Below are 18,804 nucleotides of genomic sequence, written 5' to 3' on the forward strand. Positions count from 1 at the left end.
ATTTATGTTTTCCTTTAAGACTCTCAAACAAAATCCAATTACCAATTATGTATTTTTCCCTATTCTAAACCTCTAGAATGAACTGAGCAAATTGACTAACCTATCTTCAATCCAATAAAACATAAATAAGGAAAACTTGAATATTGGAATTAAAGTTACAAAATGTAGTGGACCATGAGAATAACTTGGCGAACCAGGTTATAAAAATCAACCTATTTTTAAATGATAGGCTAGCCGATCTGACTCATTTTTTTCGAACCAAAGTCAAATTAGACTCAAATAAATCGAATCAATCTGTTTTGTCACCTATTCTGTAATAAATAAATTTTTGAACTAACTCCATAATGTTTTCCTATATCTAATAAATGAATTTTTGAACTAATTCCATAATATTTTAAAACTATACAAATTTTAATAATTTGTTATTTTTACAATAATATTTTTTAAGTTTAGAAGATACCAACTTCACTTCAATTTATCTTTCTAGAGAAAAGATAAATAAAAAACAATTTGATATCATTATCTAATCATAAATCTAATTATTAAAGCTTTAACTTTTCTATTTCTATTGTTAATAAAAAAACGCTTTTCTAATATATCAATTTATTAAAAATAATAATAATTATAAAAACTAAAAATAATAATTATAAAAATTAAAAATATTATATATGTGGCTCAAAATCTTAGCGCACTCATTTTCTCTTGATTTCATTCCCCTATATTCTCTCATTTCTAAACTATTACTGTTCCATTTCCCAGAGTGTCAAGACGGTAATTCACATAGGTTGGTGGGGCCATTCTCTCTGAACAAAAACGTCACCACCAATATAAAGTAGAGAAGCCGAAAACTTGGAACCAAAAGCAGCAGAGGCATTGGAAAAATATAGAGAGAGATCCTTTCCTTCTCTCTTGCTTTCCTTTGACGCTTCTGACCCTTTTCCCTTCCAAAACGCCTTTCTGTTCTCTTCTCTGACCTAATGGCTTTCTCCGACTCTTCTTCTGGCCGCAACTCTCTCATCCCCTCCTTCCTATACTCCTCGTCCTCCAAGACGCTTCCTCTCCACCGTATGCTCCACTCCACCGCCGCCGCCGCCCCACCCTCGGCACCGCCGGCAAACCTCGATTCTGGATCGCGCGGCTTCATGATTCACTCTCCCAGCGAGTCACGTAAAATCGAGCTGTACTCTCCCGCCTTCTACGCCGCCTGTACTGCCGGTGGAATCCTCAGCTGTGGCCTCACTCACATGGCCGTCACTCCTCTTGACCTTGTCAAGTGTAATATGCAGGTCTCTCTATCTCTATATATTTGTTTATCTCGATCTGACTTGTTGTCCTTAGATTTAACCGTTTTCGCTCGATTGTGTGGTGTTTTTGCCACTTGTCTTCGTTCTTGTTAGATCTGCAGTTTTCTTTGAAGTATTTTCCGGTATCAAGTCGTGATTGTTGTGTCTTAGTTAATTAGATCTGCTAGGTCTGGCTGTTTGTTTAGTTGAACAATCGTTAGCCTCTTATGAAGTGCGGATAATTGGGTGAAGGACATAGAAGTTGGTACATTATGAAGTGCGGAATCTGTTATTAGTATTGTGATTGTGTTGTGACGTTAAGGATCCAGGTTCTCTAGAGTAGGCAATCTCGGTGGTTGATAATAAAATTTAATTGCTGATATTGCTTGCACTGCACATGAATAGCATATTATGGATTTGTTGGAATATCAGGAGTTAGTTTTCTCATAAACAATTGATGTTTATTGTCTTTGTTTACTTTAGAGGAGACTGGGCTTAAAGTCAATATCTTGATTATGTGCATACCAGTGGAATTGAAATTGGAATTGCTTACTTCTTTTTACTAGTATTTGTGTTTTAATGTTTACTTGTTGATTTCAGATCGACCCTGCTAAGTACAAGAACATCACATCTGGATTTGGGGTTTTGCTTAAGGAGCAGGGCTTCAGGGGCTTTTTCCGTGGTTGGGTGCCTACCTTGCTTGGTTACAGTGCCCAGGGTGCTTGCAAATTCGGATTTTACGAGTTCTTTAAGAAGTATTACTCTGATATTGCTGGTCCAGAGTATGCTAGCAAGTACAAGACCTTGATTTACCTTGCTGGTTCCGCTTCTGCCGAGGTTATTGCTGATGTTGCTCTTTGCCCCTTCGAGGCTGTGAAGGTCCGTGTCCAAACACAGCCTGGTTTTGCTAGGGGGTTGGCTGATGGGCTCCCAAAATTTGTGAAATCTGAAGGAACTTTGGGGTATGCTTACAAATACTGTTAACTCCTATAATTGTTTGGTAGAGGATGCGTTTGAAATCATAGTATGTTGGTCTATGATTGGATTTAAGATTAGGATGTGATCTATTGAATGTCTTGTGATTTCAGGCTGTACAAGGGAATAGTGCCTCTGTGGGGACGACAAATTCCATGTAAGTTGGCCATTATATAATTTGCATTATAGTTTTTAGTGCCCCTAAATTTGCTGTTTGTGCATTGTTCAGTATTTCTTGAGATGCTGGACTACTGGTTTTTATTTGTACTTCAAGAGTTATGCCCTATTCTGGGTGGTTGCAAGTTTTTGGTTTTCAACACCAATGTGAATATTGGTGTTGAAGTTAGAAATTTTGTGCTGTATTGTTTGACCTTTGTTTTATATACGTTAACTTGGGAACTTGGTGGTATATTAAAGGTCCCGGTACCTGAACTTGTATGACATAAAAAGTTCTTTCCTGCAGACACAATGATGAAGTTTGCTTCATTTGAGACCATAGTGGAGCTGATCTATAAGCATGCCATTCCTACTCCAAAGAATGAGTGCACCAAAAGCCTGCAACTCGGTGTCAGTTTTGCTGGTGGATATGTTGCTGGTGTGCTTTGTGCAATCGTGTCTCATCCTGCTGATAATCTTGTCTCTTTCCTGAACAATGCTAAAGGAGCAACAGTTGGTGATGTGAGTGTCAGACTTGGAGCCATTGTTGTGTAGTTGTTTCTAACAATATCTGTTCATCTGTTTATGTCAAGTTTCTTTAAATGCTATGTACCATGTAATGCAGGCGGTGAGTAAGCTTGGTTTGTGGGGTCTCTTCACCCGTGGTCTTCCCCTCCGTATTGTGATGATTGGAACTCTTACTGGTGCCCAATGGGGAATATATGATGCTTTCAAAGTCTTTGTTGGGCTGTAAGTTTACACAATTGCTATTATATGATAGGGTTCTACACTTTGTTATATGTTTCGTTATTTATATGATGTGCTGATGATCATTTCCTCAACTTCCCAGGCCAACAACGGGTGGTCCTGCTCCTGCCGCTGCTCCAGCTCCAGCTCCTGGTTCTGACCTAGCAAAGGCGTAAAATGTCCAGTGATGACCACTTAATAGTTTGTTTACGAAAGTTAGAAGGCAGTGAATAGGGACCATAAATAAACAGATGACTGAAGTTGCTTGGGTGGAACTCAAGCTTCGTTGGATAAATATTCTTTTCAAGTTCAGACATTGTTTCCATTTTATTGTATGAGTATGTCAAGTTTTTGGGAGGATGGTTTTGCTCGCATCCTTCCCGTTTTGAGAACTTTGTAGCTAGGAATGATATAATTTATAGCATGTTTGGTTCGCCACATGCCATTGCCAACCGGGAATACACATTTGTTTTGTTGTCAGTGCAATAAGCACAGACGCCTATGCAATGCCGAGATTGAGATAATTTTTATTGTTTGTTGCCTGGAAATTGTCAAATTACGTTTTATATTAATTCCATACCATACATAAACTCTTGCAATGATCGTTTCCAAACTAGATCCTGAAACAGTACTTTGTTGACTGGTTCTGTTGGCTAGTGCTAGATTTATTATATCTAGGGCCGTCAAGCCTAATTTTTTGGTAAAAACATGGAAAAGTAATTGGTCAAATTTGTCTGGTTGGGAAGATGGTTGAACAAAAGAAATTCGTTGGGGTTGTTGGCTTTCATTATTATTTTTCATGTTTTTACTATTATAGTAAGTAGTTTTAAGGTTTTGTTAAATTTTTATTGCAACAACTTTAAAATACCTTTTAATTTTAGAGGTGAAACGATTACGTAAAATTTTGTTATTTATTTTTCAAATCTAAATAATCAATAATTCTTTTTTTCCTATAACAAAAAGGTTTAATTGCAACGCATTGATAAATTATATTAGAATCACCAAGGAAATGCTCACGTATATTTCAACAATGTTCAGGGTCCGTCCATTTCACAAGTAGTGGTCGACTTCTACATTTATTATGAATTTGAATAGATATTCTAAGTAAAGAAGCTAGTTTTTCACAACATAGTAACTGAAGGTGTAAATTTTACTGGAAGACTTGTCAACATTTAGTACTTAACTAATTTATTGTGTCTGCAACATTATTGTCTTAAAGAAATGACGATATGACCTCAAAAACAAAATTACACGTCAAAGTTAATATATTGCAAAAACTAAGTTAATCTTATGAACGTTAGGTTAAAATTGATGAACATCGACCACTGTGTTATATGCCTTCGAAAATTAAGCATTAAAGAAACTCATTCCTTCAAAACTATGTAGACTCGTCTTAATCACTTGTAACCATCATTGTAACTCCACGACCATAAACTAGAGATTAAATCGGTATTTATGGAAAGTTAGACCATTCTTTTTGGTGTGCATAATCGGGTTGAATTCCTTCTCATAAGCATAAGACCAAAAAAAAAAATATTAACAAAAAATCTTTTCTTTTCAGCATCTTAATGAATGGATAATTTGCATTTCAATTCCTTTAGTACACTTCATAAGGAAAATCATTAATTGAATTCTAAATTGAAAGGTTTGTGTGAACTTATTGATACAATTATGCACTTCTCAAATGTACATTTATTTTCTAAAAGAACCTGGACTTTTGACTTGTTGGGTTTTCAAAGTAATTTTGATGACATTATGTAGAAAATATATTATTCATGTTAGAGAACTGTTAGGATATGGGGTGGAAGGGTATAATGGGTAATTGATTTAGGATAAAAGTAAAGAGCGGAAAAATTTGTTAGGCTGTTAGGGGGAGAAATAGAGTATAAATAAGACTTTTGGTAATTCTGTTGGAGGATTATTGAAGATTATTTTGTAAATCTGGACATTGGCCAGAAAAGGTGGATTAGGCCTCCATTAACACTATCAATGTACTTTGTTCTCAATTTCAATACATAAATCCATTCTTTCTTTGTTCTTTTGTTGACTGAGAGCGTTGATAGTTAGGTTTCCAACCCAGGAACCTAATCCAATGAATGGTCTAAAGCCAATTACGAACTCAAAAAAATATCAATTAACTCTATTATCCATGATTTGATGTGATGGTGGGATATGTTTAGGTAGTGTGCTATCTAAGAACGTGGGGATTGTAGTGTCGTTGTAAGGAGTAGTGTGTATGGTGTTCCTCCTAATATGCATAGAATATAATTTGACAGGAAACTTTTAAAGTGTTTTTAGTCATATAAATAATCTTTCAAAACATTAACAAAAATATATATTTAAATTGATAAGTTAAATATTTTTCCTAAAAATCTCACATCATCAAATTTTCTTTTCAAAAAGCTTTTATGGTAAACATTATTTTGTAGGTCCATTAATCATAATTTTTTATAAAAAAAACTATTTAATTATGACATAAAAAATATTGAATTAGAATAAATTTAAATCTTACAAAAACTATTGAATATATTAAATTTGTAGAGGTTAATGAAAATATACTTAGAACAGTTGGAGTTGTAGAATTGATAAACATTGTAGATCAATACTAGTAACAATTTCAAAAGATTCTATATGACAGACTCTACTAGTCATGCTTATGACTTTTGGAGGAATATATAATTGTATAGGTTGTTATCTTGTAATCACTAATACTTACTTAAAGTCATTGAAGAGAAAATATTTTGAATGGATAACTTTTACTATTTTAGAAGAGTATTTCTTCCTACACCTTTCTTTTTTATATTTCCAACTGTACTTCTGTCAGAGAATCTATTGTTTTTAAAAAAGCTGACCCATTCAATAATAAAAATTAGGGTTAAATATGTTTTTAGTCCCTAAACTATTGGCCGTTTCTGGTTTTCGTCCCTCTTTCAAAATAAGGTACAATTTGGTCCTCATTCTTTTCGAAACTTTAATTTTAGTCCTCGAAACTTTAATTTTAGTCCTCGAAACTTTAGTTTTAGTCCTCGAAACTTTGATTTTAGTCCTCGAAAACTAACCTCGAAAACTACCACATTTTTAACGATGTTAGTTTTCGAGGACTAAAACCAAAATTTTGAAAAGAATGAGGACCAAATTGTACCTTATTTTGAAAGAGGGACGAAAACCAGAAACGACCAATAGTTTAGGGACTAAAAACATATTTAACCCTAAAAATTAACCAACAACCCTTCCTCCTCTGCCGCATTTCAGATTTGCAAATCTTACACCCCATTTCTCCTCCCTTCCTCCTCTTTGCCGCATTTCATATATAAAAGTCTACACCCCTTTCTTTCTCCTCTCTTCTAGCGCTCCTCCCCTCTTCCCTCATTTTTGACCATTTCTTTTTAAGGTCTTCACACTGAGTGCTCCTTCCCTCCTCTCGTCCTCCCTGGTTCGGTGGTTGTGTGGTGTTGGTGTCGTGGTAAGCTGTAGTAGGGGTAGTTCTTCTTCTCACACATTTCACATCAAGCTTTGTTTGGCGTCCAAGTTGGTTCTTGGTTGTGATTTCCTTTTGTATGATATAGTATATGATGCATGATGGATGATTGTAGTGTGAAAAAATGCTTGATCTGGGCTTGTGCATGAGACGAAGTCGGAGGCCTTAACCGCATTGGAATTGTAGTTAAGGCCCCGCCGCACTTGGAAGTGCGCTTGAGGGGGGTGCCGCAGTTGGAGATGGGGATGATGGGAGGCGCACTTGGAGCTTCGGTTGGTGTTTACCGTAGTTGGAATTGCGGTTTAGGCTTTCTTTTTATTGCTTTCTTTTTTTGCTTTATTATGTTAGTATATTAAATTTATTTTTGTTAATATTTTATATATTTTTTGTTTAATATTTTATATTTATATATTATGTAATTTTAATTTTTATGTTATTTTTTATTGTTAAATAATATTTAATATGTTTTCGGAGTATCTTTTGATTTTTTTTATTTGTTTGTTAATTTTTTTTGAATTTGTTGTTTTTTTATAATTTTAAATTTTTTATATATTATTTATTATGTATATTTTTTTGTTTAATTTTATTTATTTGTTTTTGAATTTGTAATTTTGACTAAATTATTTATTTAATTAAATAATAATTATTATTTCTAAATTTTTGGTTTTCACCTATTATTTTGTTTCTTAATTTTTTTTATAATTTTTAATGTTTGTGTTATAATCTGTAATTATTTAAGTATTATTTATTAAGTAATTTTTGTTGTTATTTTTTTATTATTTTATTATTAATTTTTTATTTTTGATTATTTATTATTTGTTTCAATTTTTATTATTATGTAATTATTTCTTTTTTATATATATAATTGGTTGATAGAAACGGTCAGAACTAGAGGTGCATCATCTTCTTGTCATGAGAATTCATCTTCTCCTAGTGAGCCTTCATCTTCATCACATGATGAAAGGAGACAACCTACGACATCTGCTCATAGAAGACGTGTAGAAGGACATCATTCATGAGCATGAGCATGAGCATGAGGAGTAGGACATGTTTGTATAGTAGGGATATGGTGGGGATGACTATGTTGAGTAAAAGGATGTTCAGCACCGGGATGACTATAGTGAGGAAGAAGATGAAGATGAAGATGGTGGATTCCTAAGAGATCAACATCACACCTCCTTGCTTACCCATTATACCCATCATGTTGCATTTGTCATATGCCAAGGCCAGGTTAGTCATTAACCTAAATGTTAATTGTTCACTAATTGTTAATTTACTTTTGTTATATAATTTTGTATTTTTATGTAGGATCGAAGGGAGATCAAGGTGATCTCCCTTGGGAAAAAACTAAAACATTTTGGAATGTACCATGAGGCTATTGAGCCTTATATCTCCATGTCGGGGTTGGCTTCCTTAGTGAACCTATCATACGAATATGCCGATCATGGATTGATCGTTGCCCTTTCAGAGAGGTGGCGCTTGGAGACGAATACTTTCCACCTCCCGGTAGGTGAGATAAGCGCCACATTAGATGACGTTCTCAATCTGCTCCACCTACCTATCATGGGTCAATTTTGTTAGGCTAAGATGAAATAGTCATGCAGTCCAAAAGTTAGGCTGGGCTGGCTTCAGGAGGTCTATCAGGAGTGCATTGAGCAGGAGCTTTGGGAGTGCGCTACTCGGGCCTACTTGTTGCATCTGCTTGGATGCACAATTTTTACAAATAAGAGTGACACTCTGATTCGAGTCTCGTACCTCCTTCTCTTGCGAGGCTTGAATGCCTGTGTGAGATATGCTTGGGGAGTAACAACACTAGCACATACTTATGAGAGTTATGAGATACTAGCTTCACTAGGTCAGGCAGATAGTTAGATAGTTGGATATTCTACTATTCTACAAGTACATTTTAGTTTTAGAAATTTATTTTAATATATTGTAGGAATGAATAAAACAATTTAAATAATGTTTTTTGTAGAGTGGATATATGAGCATCTTCCTGGCATGGGAAGGAGGCAAGTATCAGGAAGGTACACAAACCTCGATCCACGGGCTTCATGATACATACCTTTGAGGCAGGGTTGAAGTTTGATGGAGGGGCGAACATATATGGATGCCCTCACTTATTGTGCGATCATTTGACATCCATACATTTCGCACGGACGTACTTGCCCATTCATTGACGGTCGGCTGAGCTAGGATTGTTGGTATGTAATGAAACTAACTCTTACGGTTTTTTTATCAATTTTTGTTATTGTTTACATAGTAAATTTTTTTTTGTTATACTAATTTCATGGTAGTATGACGCGTGTGATCAGGATGATGTAGGGCATGTTAACCTGTCGAGACCCATAGAGAGCATTTTAGGTTATCAGCGTATTATTGAGACACTACAGGTAGCTCGTAAGTTCGTTGAGGAGTATGAGGCTAGTACTAGTAGAGTTGCTCATCATGTGCGTGGACGAGCATCATTTTCTTGAAAGGACATTGTTATATATGTTTATTTTTTAATGGTTATTTATGCAACGTTTATTTATACTTTAAGTATTTATAATGCATAATTATGTATGGCTTTCATACTTTGACTAATTATAATTTATTTAACGCGTTAATATGAATCACTTTCCTTGAATCAAATTATATAACGAGACACAATTAAAATAATTCAATTAATACGATAACCAATTGAAAACAATGAATTACTACAAAAAGTATTTACAATTGAAAAAAAAATTACTACGTAACAAACTTAATTTCAGTCTTTTCCAAGATCTATATAAGTCGCATTAACTCTCATTAACTCCATAAATGATTGCATCCTATGTGTATAAAATGAAGACCATGCTTGCACCTTTGGGTAACAATGGTTTGAGGAATTATGTCTACCATGGGTAACGGACAACCGTCTTGTAAGTGAACCTGGAAACTTAATATTAGTAAATGAATCATAATGAGTAATGGTACAATAGAAATGGAAGTTTACCTGTACAAAATGACATCCATTAACAAATCCAATGTTAGGATCCGATGTTGTGTTGCATCCATTTCAAAGGACGCTTTTATCTTATTATGTTGTAGGACAATAACATTATGCATAGCATCCCAACACGATCATATGTCTCCTATACTAGACCCCAATAATCTCTTGAGGTTCCGGTGCGCAGACTCAACCCATATACAAAACACATTAATATTATCACAACAAATATGAAACACATAAGTAAACAAATTAACAATAACAATTACCTGTTTGTTGTAGTGTTGTCTAAATGCATGACTATGTTTGTCCACGTCTTGACGAAGTTTTCCTTGTACAAAATGATCCAAGTACGGTTCACATAATAAAAAAATAGAGGCCATGAGGCAGAGGCATACTCAAGACAATGAACATAAACATAACACATCGACTAGTCGTCACATTTCATCACATTTTGTCACACTTCCATAAAATCTCATGCCTCAACATTATCCACTAACATCTTGCATTTTGCTTTCACATTTTTCATAATATGGAATGTACAAAGCATCTGATACGTCTCAAGAAAGACATTGCTAGTGACATTTATCAAAGAAAGGTCCTTGTCAGTGACAACAACGTGTGGACTGCCCTCTGATTTCAATAGTAATCCTTTGAACCTTTCTAATGCCCAAGTGAAATTATTTTGGCGTTCACTTGAAAGCAATGCAAAGGCGGCTGTGAATGTCAAACCAGTTGATGTGGCTCCAACAATCTCAAGCAACGAAAGACGATATTTGTTCATCTTGTATGTCGTATCCATTAAGAAGACAATATTAAATGAATTCAACAAGTGCACTGAATCAGGATATGTCCAAAACAGGTCACTTACCACGTTAGAATCGTCCAAAACATCATCAACTGCTGCATTTCAGTTCTCGACTCTCTCAAAGATCGTTTGAAAGTTTACCTCGCGTTTATATTTACTTTATCGTGGTCACGTTATCTTCATTATGTTCTTTACGAGTCAAAAGATTATTTTAGGGTTTTACTTGAGTCTTAGTCATGTCGACAAGAATTAACTGTTCAATAGCATTTAACCTTCCCGTGAAAGGATGACCGACCGAAGTCTATGCTAATTCATGGTTGTGATAGCCGCACATAACCTTTAACACCCAGAAGTGTCCTTTAGGTTTACCCCTCAACCTAAATAGACACTCATATTTTCTTGTGTCAAATACACTAGGCTGAACATCTAGCTTATACTTTCTATACTTTCCACTCCTTTCGCAGCTTAACACAATGTCTTTCTTTTAGCTTCACCAGTTGTTGTGTCAGATCTTATAATCACGACAACAAATCCAAAGTCGAATGCAAGCTTTCAAATTCAATTAAATTGGCACGTGATAGGAAGATTTGATCAATGGAAAATTTATCTGTGTAATCACCCTCACCAACTTCATTTAGGAAAGAAGAAAATTCCGTCATAAAACCAGAATTTATTTGTGAATCGATTACAAAATTAAATACAACCTATAGTAAACATTAGAATATTAAAATTTAACAAATAAAAAATAACAAATTAAAGAAAAATTTTAAAATTAAATTACAAATTACCAAATATAAACATCATTGAATCAAAATTTTAAAAGATTAACCCAAAAAAAATATATATAATAGATACAAAATAACAAAAAATATTCTAAACTAAATACTAAATAAAAAAAATTAAAACTCATTCAAAATTAAATAAAACTTCAAATCATTAACACATATAAAACATTAAAAACTTAATAACAAATAAAAAAAATTTCATAACAAAATATTAACTACTACGTAAAAAATAACATATAATTAATTAGCTAATACATCATAAATAACATAAAATATTTTAAAATAAATCAAAATTAAAAAATTAACACATAACAAAATGTATATAATAAATACAAAATAACATAAAATATATTAAACTAAATACTAAATAAAAAATTAATTAAAAATAAATAAATATTCATTAATAGTATAATATATAAAAAAAATCATAACACAAGTAAAACAGTATATAATATATATAAAAAATCATAACACAATTAATTAATACAGAATAGTTAAAAAATCATAACAATTATTGAAAAAGAATAACACATAAAAATCACCTAATAAATAAAACATAAAAAATAAAATACAACGAAAATTATTACAATTTAAATAATGACATAAAACATTAACATATTATAATTTAAATACAAAATATTTTAAATATATTTATTGTAAAAATATATATAACGAAATAAAAAACAACATAAAACTAAAACACCTAAATAAAAGCATAAAACTAAAACAACATAAAACTAAATTTAAAAAACAGCATATAACATATTATATAAATAGAAACATCTTATAAATTAAATCAAAAGTTAAAAAAATTAACACTTAAAAATTAACAAAAATTTTAATAACAAATATAAAATATTTAATAACAACAGAAAACTAACTACTATATAATAAAAAATTCTACAAAATTAACTAATACACAATAAATAACAAAAAAGTTATAAAACAAAATAATAAAAATAAATATGATTAATAGATAAATAATGCAATTTAAATAAATAAATATAAAAACATCAAACAAAAAAAATATAATATATATAAAAGATAAAACAAGCCGAAATTCGAAGTTCGGCAGCCGCATTTCCAATTGTGGCACTACAAAAATCGGCGTTCCAACGCTAGTTAAGGGTGATTATATGTATTACTCTCTACTAACCTCGTGAAAGACTCTCAAACCATCAAATCTCTTCCAACACATTTCTCCTCCAAGAACCACCGCAAAACGGTCACCACGATCACCACCAATGCATCACTACCTTCACAATATAATCTCTCACAAATAAATGTCAATGAAACAAGGAAGGAAGAAATGGAACAATGAAAAAATGAGATGGGGGTGCATGCACAAACTTCTAGTACATTGGAAGGTGTAAGGTGAAACAAGTGAGGTTCAGGGAGCAACACTCATTTTAGAATCATCCAACATTTAAATAAAATTAATATACAAATATAACTCATGTTAAGATGTTGCAAAGATAAGTATATAATCAAAACAAGAGAGTTACTCCAACTGCAATTGGCTTTTCCAGTCTAGTTAGCCAACTAATAAAATTTATTGGGGCTTGTTCCACCTCAAACTTCCTTAGTGGGTACATGGATTTGAGCGACAACATCTCGAATGTATACAATCATCACTAACATCATATCATCCTAAATCATCTGGTGGCGAATGGTTAACCCCAACTTATAAACCTTACCTAAAGTTACAAAAATAGACGAGAATAAACCAAATACAAACAAAAAGCAGCCCAAGTCATCTTAAAACAATATTTTAATACATATTTTTATGAAAAATGTCCCACAATAATCAATACATTAAAATAATTTCTAGCATGAGTTACTTATAATCCACCCAACTATGATATGATTTTGTTTAAATATGTACTCTCCTAAAGTTTTTTTGGCGAATTCTCTTCCATATATAGTGATATTAAGACAATATCGTTTAGAGACTGAACGGTTTAAAGAAATAACATCTAAGATAAAAACATTTTGTAACATCCTTATAGACAAAGCCAAACTTACAATAACTTTTTTTAAATTATGTTGGTTGATAAAAAAAGTTTACAAACAACGTTTACTAAAAGTAAGCATATCTCTTAATGAATCATCTAATAGACGATACAGACAACAAACAACATTTTATATACAACACCTAAATTCCTAAGCAAACAACATTTTATAAAGTAAGAGTTTTATGAACATTAAACATCTATCTCATGATAACACTAAACCTTAAAATGTATGTTATTCAAAACAGTGTTAAGTTCAAGCAAAGCGTCTTACGAAATATATCATCTAACAAAATACCGCTAAACACTACATGTACAAACACCTTTTCAAGCATCTAATGTCTTACATCATCTGATAATCATTCTTTACCAAACAATGCATTTATTAATAAAATGACAAATGATAAAAAAATTTAACATGCCATGCGAGCTAACGCTTATCAATGTTAAAAGTATTTAATGCATGTACCATAAAGTGCCTCGATGCTTGTGTACTATGTTCTTAATATTTGTGCATATCACTAAAGTAGAAATATATTATATGAATCACTACACCAAAGAAAAGGACATTGAGATATATAAAGAACATTATGGGAATATTTTCCTTGAAACCTTCTACTTTGTCACATTGTACAAGCTATGTTTTGATAAAGGCTATGACTTGGCATTATACCTCTGGAAAGTAGACTTGAGTCTGACTTCTCACCTAAAGGCTACCTATTATACCTGAAGTCAACTTCTCTATATAACGGTCATCTCTTAAAAAAAGATATAAAGTGATGACAACTTGAAGAGAAGATAAGGATAAAATAGTGAATTCATGAACGCTCAAACAAACTTATTGTGCTCATACATCGTCTGAACCTAATTTTGTCTAAGAAAGAAAAACCTTAGTAATATCTCATATTTCTTTGTATTGTTTCTATCATCTCTTTGAGAGTTATCAATATGTCTTTTCTCATAAAACTGATTGTGTTGTACATTCTAAAAAGAATTAAAACACTTGGTGTTTAGCTTAGTTGAGTTAAATATTATAGACTTGTTGTCTAGGGTTGAGACCATGAGTAGTTAGAATACTTGTATACCAAGAGTGGTTAAACTCAGACTAGTTGTGTTGACTATGTGAACCAGGTAGCGAGAATACTCGTTGTAAATCTGGAGAGGTAAAAATCATGTAATCTTGTTAAAGATTAGTAGAACCCTTTGAGAGTTATTAAAGGAGAACTGGACGTAGCTTAGGTTGAGTGAACCAGTATAAAATATGTGTTTTACTACCTTGCTCTTTAAAATGTTTTCCATTTACACACTGCATAAAAACCAGCGTCTAAACATCTTAGCCGAGAAAGACGACTTACGAATCATAGTTTGTTCTAGCCTATATATCTCCAACAAGGTAATATGTGAGAGTGAGCAGTCCTTTTCTAAATTTCTTGTTCAACTTTTCTCCTTCTTTGTTTTTACATCATATGTATAAATAATTAAGAAGAATATATGTTACAAAATAATTAAGATACTATTCCATAAATTATAATTCAATTTATCTAAACGCCAACGTCTAATCATCTTGCCCAAAACGTCTGCCACATATCTTCATGGAGGAAATGGTATGTCTCTCAGGGGTCTTTGTTACTCAGTTCATCACAAATATAATGACTAGTAAGGTCACTCTTAAAACTCCTTCATCACTTGCCATCATGTGAAATTCCTTTTGCCCTTAACATAATACTATTTTAGACATAATATGTTAATTGCATAATATATACACATTTATGTGTTACTTTTGCAAGTTTGTTTATTATTAAATTACTTAGGTTAAAAATTTTATACCAAGATATTCTAGCATATTTACTTCTTCAATGTCTTTAAAACATGGTCATGAACACTAATAAAAATACTTACCTTGCTCCTACCAAGAAAGGTAACATAATAGGCAAATTGTGTTTTTTTTTTTTTCATTTCCAAAGCTTTGCTTGTATGAATATCAAACTTGATGGACAATCTTTGATCAACATGACTACTGATAATCACCTCTCTCAACATAGTCACACACCTACCTTTCTTGGGTAGGAAATTGACTTTGGTCCCTCCCTTTCTAAGCGAAGAGGTGTACACTATGGATTAATCATACACCTATTGAAACAATTATTATATGTAAATGAAATATACTAAATAAAAATAAACATAGAAATATTACACTATAAAGGAAACATAAGTAAATTATTTACATTGTAAGGTTAGATTATTCTTCCATAATCTTTCATGATGGTCATCTTGTGTAGCGTGAACATCATCCACTTCATTATCAACATCCAAGGTTGGAATATTTGTGGAGGAAGTTGAAGCCTCATTGATATCAAGTGTTGAATCCCCATTCTCATGAATATCATTTGTGAATTTTTCTTAAAGAACCATCGATTATATTTTTTTGTTTATGGGATCAATGACATAACAAAACTTGTTTTGCTTGAGATACCATGGTGAATGACTCTTCATTACAATCAACCTTTTCAAGTTCATCCAATGTAAAATCCATATCACCAATCTTGACACTACTATTATTATCAATCTATTACATTTAAAAATAGGTACTTTAAATCTTATGTCATTGATCATCCAAATGTCTTCAATTATACCAAAGTAACACATTGATGTACAACATGATGTTTGTCCTTAAGTAGGGGATGCCAATATCATTGTTAATAAATGTATACAATTATGCTTGGAGAACTTCATCTTGGACAATGCCATCACTTTTTCATTTTGAGTACCCTTATTAGCACCTTCCATGGTGATGAGACTTGAATAGCCCCACAACTTCAACATCTGATAAGTATTATGTATAAAACTCGATACCTTCCTTTGCAATATATCTTTCAATAATATGTTCTAGGATAGTATTGATTTGTTACATATTTTTTTAATATCTTCATGTATCAATTAACTTAGTACATCCATCATAAGAATAATGGACCATAAAGTGTAACTTCTTTTACTAAATGTACACTCAAGTGTATCATGATATCGAAAAATAATGGAGTAAATACATCTCTAATTGACATAATATAACTACAACTTAATTTTTTGATTGATCCAACTTCCTTGGATTCATAACTTCATATTGCATTAAAAAAGAAGGCATAATCTTATTAATGCTATCTTATATTCTTAGGCAAATATTCCACAAATAACCACATATTGAGGTTGTTGCATCTATGAAAATCATGATACCTTAACCAAAGTAGTTTCATGGTTACAAGGTCCTTGACATTGGAAGAGTAACCCTATGCAACCTCCATGTAAAAATTTAAAAACTTCTTCTCTTATTTAAAACAATGTATTGTTAGACTTGAAGAATAAAGTCAAGCATCAAGGGAACCAATTTTGATGATGATGTTTGAAGATTTTGATGTGATGTATTAAATATTATAAATTTTATTGCATATGCTTCATAGTCTTATCTAGAAGGTATTCATAAGAATTTTAATTTAGCATACAACCAATCTTAAAATTAATCAATAGAACTTTTTAAAACGGTTAAAATACGTTATAAAGATTTTAAGTTTGTTTTAATTGATTAAGGTTTTACGAAGTTGATTAAATTGTTCTTCATAGATTTGATTATAGGATGATTGATTATAATCAATTAAAACATATAGAAAAACATGTTTAAGAAAATAATTCATTAATTTATTTAATAATTAATTAACATAGTTTAATTTATATTTTGAAATAAATGAAAAGCAAGAATAATCCACTAATAAGTGTGTACAGTGAGTGATTAAATCAAATAGTGTTTTAACTTATTTTCAAATTTTACATAAAATAATTGATTACCAACCTAATTATCAACGCCTAATTTCGTCTGAGTAAATATATTTATTTTCGAAAAATAAAAAATAAAAATATGTTTTTAAGAGAAAATAAATTATTCATATGTTCAAATTTTAATTTTAGCACAAAAGGAATAAAAATATATAATAAAATAAAACTAAAGAAAAAAGAGGAAATGGATGGTCTAATATTTTTTAATCTCTTTCATGAGTCTAACAATCGAAGGGTTTTATACATATCCTTAACTTCACTCTTTGCTTTTTTTTATACCTCTCACTACGAGACGTATCAAGAAGGAAATATTTTGAAATATCTAGTTTTGGATGAATATATGATTTTGATAATTAGAAGTGACATTTCTAATAATAATTAGAATCAATATCTTGAAATTATGTCACGATAATCAAGATCTTGAAATCATGTCACGATTTGCTGTATCAGATTTTTTTTGTTAGAGAACGACTAGAGTTGTCAAAACGGGTCATTCGGACCGGTCCATCACGGGTTGGTGGGTAAATGGGTAAACTTTTTGTAATTTAAATATAAACAAATTTCACTCCCAACATGGGTGTTTAATTAATTTTAAAAATAAGAACCTTAAATAATTTTTTCAAACAAAAATAAAATAATAAATATTTTTTAATAAAATTAAAATTAAATTTTAGTAAAATAAAATTAGGTAAGTGGGTTGGTGGGCCAACCCGGTCCACCACGGGTTCAACCCGGATGAGCTGGGTTTAAATGAGCCCGGTTAAAATCTGACCCGCATAAAAAAATACAATTTTTTCAAACTGAACTCGACTCAAACCCATGGTGAACCAGATTGGCCAGCTGATTGTGACCCATTTTGACAGCTCTAGAAAAACATGCTTATAATAATTTAAAGTAATATAATAATTAGAATCAATATCTTTATATTATGCTATGATTTACTACATTAGATTTTTTAGTTAGAGAAATATATGATTCTAATAATTTGAAACAATATAATAACTAGAATAAATATAAAATACTATATTATGATTCGATGTTTGTAATGTATTACAACCAAGGCCAATTTCTTTTTTATATTGTTCATTTATAACTAAGACTAGAATTCTAATGTGTATATAAATACACAACCTAACATATAAAAAAGGAATGGATATTAGAGAAAAATACAGAGAAGGGGAATAAGTTCACATAAAAAGTGTTATACTAACAACAATTACAGAGGAAATCATTGGAGCACCAAATGTTTTGAAGGAGTAACACTGTTGAAGAAGAACTCCAAGAGGTAAGTACTACATCCCAAAATCTTGTGTCATCATGTTTTAGTCATATCTGACTGTGTTATGCTTCCTAATACTTTCATATCCAGAAGACATTGCATTCATCATCCAGCCACTCTCTTCACTCACGTTCAAATCGCCATCCCTCTTTTTTTCACCCAAAAAGTAGAACTTCCAAACCCAAAGCAAAACCCTGAAATCACATACACTTCACACCAGTAACCACCACAACCCCTTCACCTTTCACGGGCTCAACACAACCTCTCCATCAATAGATTTTCATCATCCAATTTTCTCACAGACATTACCTAACACGCACAACATCTTCATCAACATTCATTCATCACTTCCAGCAATAGAAGACACCACATAGAGTAATCATCTTACACAGAGAACTAGAAAGAAAACATATTCATCTTCCACATCCTTCCTAGCATCCACCATCTTCACATGCATCCCACGGTACCTTCATCACCATCATATC

The 18,804-nt window shown here is 31.9% G+C and overlaps 1 protein-coding gene across 1 annotated transcript; it reads left to right on the forward strand.

The window, feature by feature from the left end:
• The first annotated feature begins 848 nt into the window (after window positions 1–848).
• Window positions 849–3,696, forward strand: LOC124840878 (mitochondrial phosphate carrier protein 3, mitochondrial-like). The gene is made up of 6 exons (XM_088093123.1): window positions 849–1,286; window positions 1,884–2,245; window positions 2,372–2,415; window positions 2,722–2,936; window positions 3,040–3,164; window positions 3,265–3,696. Exons 1-6 carry the CDS (start codon window positions 978–980, stop codon window positions 3,335–3,337), a joined length of 1,128 nt encoding a protein of 375 aa, XP_087949249.1. The 5' UTR covers window positions 849–977; the 3' UTR covers window positions 3,338–3,696.
• Window positions 3,697–18,804: the final 15,108 nt, after the last annotated feature.

The sequence above is a fragment of the Vigna umbellata genome, chromosome 6 (assembly GCF_029865625.1).
Source record: "Vigna umbellata cultivar VRB3 chromosome 6, Vumbellata_1.0, whole genome shotgun sequence".
Classification (NCBI taxonomy): domain Eukaryota; kingdom Viridiplantae; phylum Streptophyta; class Magnoliopsida; order Fabales; family Fabaceae; genus Vigna; species Vigna umbellata.

Excerpts from the sequence above, each read along its gene's own strand:
- LOC124840878 (XM_088093123.1), top strand. The coding sequence starts at position 978 with ATGGCTTTCTCCGACTCTTCTTCTGGCCGCAACTCTCTCATCCCCTCC. Across the intron at positions 2,246-2,371 it reads AAATCTGAAGGAACTTTGGG|GCTGTACAAGGGAATAGTGC; the intron begins GTATGCTTACAA and ends TTGTGATTTCAG. Across the intron at positions 2,416-2,721 it reads GTGGGGACGACAAATTCCAT|ACACAATGATGAAGTTTGCT; the intron begins GTAAGTTGGCCA and ends TCTTTCCTGCAG.